Source organism: Cornus florida, unplaced genomic scaffold (genome assembly GCF_030987335.1).
Source record: "Cornus florida cultivar Cherokee Brave unplaced genomic scaffold, ASM3098733v1 CherokeeBrave_3.0.0_Hap2_Chr04, whole genome shotgun sequence".
In the NCBI taxonomy this organism is placed as follows: Eukaryota; Viridiplantae; Streptophyta; class Magnoliopsida; order Cornales; family Cornaceae; genus Cornus; species Cornus florida.
Window position 1 is genome coordinate 14,412,176 of NW_026775574.1, and position 3,910 is coordinate 14,416,085.

The 3,910-nt window shown below is 40.5% G+C and overlaps 1 protein-coding gene across 1 annotated transcript; it reads left to right on the forward strand.

Moving 5' to 3' along the window:
• Positions 1–641: 641 nt before the first annotated feature.
• On the forward strand, positions 642–3,638 carry LOC132302794 (uncharacterized). The gene has a single exon (XM_059799742.1). The coding sequence runs from the start codon at positions 1,203–1,205 to the stop codon at positions 2,601–2,603; it is 1,401 nt and encodes a 466-aa protein (XP_059655725.1). The 5' UTR covers positions 642–1,202; the 3' UTR covers positions 2,604–3,638.
• The last annotated feature ends 272 nt before the right edge of the window (positions 3,639–3,910 follow it).

A 3,910-nucleotide genomic window follows, 5' to 3' on the forward strand; every position in this document is an offset into this window, starting at 1 on the left:
AATGGTCAATTCCCTTCTTTATAGTCAAGTCTGAGTCGACCTGCCTAAATTCTTAAGAGGTACCATCATGTGGTCCTGCACGTCCCTTTCCAATCAAATTCTACTCTTCGCCAACCAGTATGCGTGTCTTCCTTACTTCAAGCATCTTAGGATTCCGTCCGTGACACTATGTTACGTTTGTTTCGACTTGAAATATCGATGATTGAGATCGAATTAAATAGCAGTAACTTTTTTTTTGCCAAATTTTAATATATCAGTGGAGTATAAAAACAAAAACTTAGCATATATAAGTGAGAAAAATATCTCGCTGTCAATAAATTAGGGGGCAAATGGGTAAGTGAAGATAACAATAACGGCTGAAGATTCGGACCTTTCATGGGTGCGAGCTTTGGAGCAAGACAAAGGAAGGCATATATATATGTTTGGATGGGTTTGGTACTATAATATGACTAATATCGCATACATTTTGTACTTCTCAATCTCACACCCTTTTGGATCCTTAAAATATCCCAACAATCCTGACCGTCCATTTGATCAACGACATACACTCTCACGACTACACGTGCTTCCCGTCTTTGTTTAACCCCCCTCTCTCTCTCTCGCAACCCCCCCCCCCCCCCCCCCCCCCCCTCTCTCTCTCTCTCTCTCTATAACTCATTTTTTTGCTTCCATGCATAGAATTCCCCTCCGACTAGAACACACAAACAAGAGATATAAAGAGAGAGAAAATGGGTATATGTCTCAATAGTTTATCTTCTTGGGTTTGTTCATGGCATTATTTAGGGACCCATCTGTTCAAAGTTTGATTTTTTGTTTTCTCTCATCAGATTCTTCAAATTTTGAACATTCAAGAGAGACTAGAGTACATTGGAATGGAATTCAAAGGCTCTTCTTCTTTTCTGATCTTTGTACTCTGCAAAACTGTCACATCTGACCAATCTGATTCTCTTCTGATTGCTTGTGAAAAAACCAAAACAGCTTCGTGATCCGTGTCAAAAAAAGCCCACCTTTGCCAGATTTGGTCCTCTTAAGCTTCAACTTCATTGATCTGGGTGTTCTTGTGTTCCTCCATTCAGTCCCTCTTTGATAGTTCGAGATCAACCAAATGTAGCATTTTTGAGCTTCACAAATGGTTCACTGATCTGGTTTTCTCTATTGGGTTTCTTTTCTTTTGAGTGATCAAATCAAAGCCAATACACTACATGGAAGGAGGAGATCAAGAATTGGGGTATGCCTGCAAGTTGTGTAACAAAAGGTGTCCATGTGCCAAGTCCTTGGGGGGTCACATGAGGTGGTCTCATCACTCTCGCATGAGTGTGAACTCTGCTGAATCAGAGGAAAAATTTGAGCCCAACATGAAAAAGTTGTCGTCTTTGGATGGTGGTGGTGGTGGTGGTGGTGGTGGTGGTGAGAGAGATTCAGGAGGGTTTGAGCTTGGTGGGCAATCCGGTTATGGCCTCAGAGAAAACCCTAGAAAAACATGGAAGGCTGTGGATTCAGTGTTCCCTTTGGACCATGACAGGTGGGTTTGCAAACAATGTGGCAAAGGGTTTCAGTCTTTGAAGGCTCTGTGTGGTCACATGGCATGCCACTCTGAGAAAGAGAGGGTTTTGAAGGATGATTTTTCATGGATTGATGAGGATCACAAGGTAGTAATGGATGGACAGTCGGATACTGAGGCTGAGAACCCGAGGCCGCGAAAGAGGAGGACCACGAGCAGCAAGAGGTACAAGAGAATTGTTGTGAAATCTGATTCTGTGTGTTTGGCAAATGGTTCTTCATCTGTTTCTGAGATTGAGCAGGAGCAAGAAGAGTTGGCTTTGTGTTTGATGATGCTGTCTAGGGATTCTGGCAATTGGGGTGGTTTGAATGAGTCTTCAGACAACAATTCTGTGGTTTTGGAGACTAAATCATCGTCTATTGATATGGGAATTGGGAAAAGGGACTATGTGAACTGTGTGTATAATGGCGATGGGACTCTGGAAAATATGGAACTTAAAGGTAAGAAGTTAAAGTTTAGGGCTATGGATGCTGAACTTGTTCAATTTGAGAATTCGGATTCTGGGTATTTTAGGAATGGAGCTAAGAAAGTAGAATCAGATGTTTCTGATGATGGGTTTCTAAGGAATGATGAATACAAGAAGCCTAAAGTGGATGGTAAGGGTTTCAATAGGCTCAAATTTAAGGGAAATGAACTGAAGAGGAAGGGTTTGATCAAGGAAGAAGGATATGGCGAGGCCTCAAATCCGGTGACCTATGATTCGAAAAAGAGGTTCCAGAATGGTTCTTATAATAATGGTTCTTCCAATGTCGAAAAAGGCAAGAATGCTCAGAGGAGAAGCAAATATGAGTCATGTAGTAACAAGAATGCTCAAGATTTGTCTTGCAATGCTGAGAGAAGATTTAACCCAAAGAAAATCAAAGGACATGAGTGCTCAATTTGCTTCAGGGTCTTTAAGTCGGGCCAAGCTTTAGGCGGTCATAAGAGGTCTCATTTTAACACAAGCTCTGAAGACAGAAGTGATCAGGCCCCAGTAATCAACGAAGAGCTTCCCGAGTTTCATGATCTACTTGATCTTAATCTCCCCGCTCCTATAGAGTGAGGCAAATCAGCTTTCCCAATTCATGTCATGGTAGTTCCAAAGCAGCAAGGAGTATGGATTGTTGTTGAGGCCGATCTCTACATTAGACATATAATTTTGGTTAATGGTTTCGATGAAGATGCTCGATTGTACAGACACGTTGGTTGGTGGAAAACCAGTTCAACTATATGCTCTTTTTTTGCCCTTTTCCGGATTCAAGGATGCTTCGGAAGTGACAGCTGCATTTCTGCTTATACAACTTTAACAAGCAGTCCTTGTTGCATATGAAGGTTTATCCTAACATCCTATTTTAATATGTTCAAAGAATATGCCTCCATTTTCAAAAAAATTAGTTCTGCTCATCTGTTTTATTTTAAGGCATTGATATGATGACTAAATTTTATGATTCTTCTCGAGTAGTAGCTGCTTCTTCATAGGGTATTCAATTTAGTGACCTAGATATAGGCCTGGTTTTCCTTCTCGGTTTCGTGTTTTGGAGACCTTAATTGCAGTTATCCTTTTGTTGCTAAGGGTAGCTTGGAAGCAATTTCATTGAACAATAACACTAGATTGAATTTTTTTATTTTTTTTAAAGGTGCACTTTAATTTTTTAAATTAGTTTCGAAATCATGTCAAGTTTGCTTACTTGAATCAAAATCACTCACTGTGATTGATCTTTTCCTAAAAGGAGAAAGTACCACCCTGCTTTAGTGGGGGAAATTAGAGTGATTTTCGTATGTTGGGAGATTATTCTTTTGACATTACATGCTTTAGTACTGTGTTTTCACATTCACAATATTTAGAGACATACAGGAGACAATGTAGGATGGGCCGCCAAGAACCGGCCTTCGATGAAGTTGCTTACAAGTTCATTTTTATAGAAAAGCTACTAATGGGGTCTACATAACATTATCTTTCTTTATAGTTCACAAGATTTATCCACCTCAAGTCCTATACACATTGAACATAGGTCTTATAGTTGCCAGTTAGTACAGCAATTTTTCGTATAATAGAATCTAGTCGGTGTTAGGATGGCCACCAACAGTACGAAAAGGGTGCAAGGGAGTTCAAGGCCTGTGTGTGTTTGTTTGTTTGTGTGTGTGTGTGTGTGTGTGACACACACTCATACACCCACTATGTCCCAGGTGGGGTAAGACAACACTTGAGAGGGTATTCTTTGGTGGTCTGGTGTTTTGTTACAATCAATTTCCCTGTTTCAGCACTCAACCTGTGAACTAGATTTGTTGCAATCAGCGGAGATCACTGTTTCTGGTGTTTGTGTCTCTTGGCATTGAAAGGGAAGTATTTGAAGGGTTGGGCTTATTTTT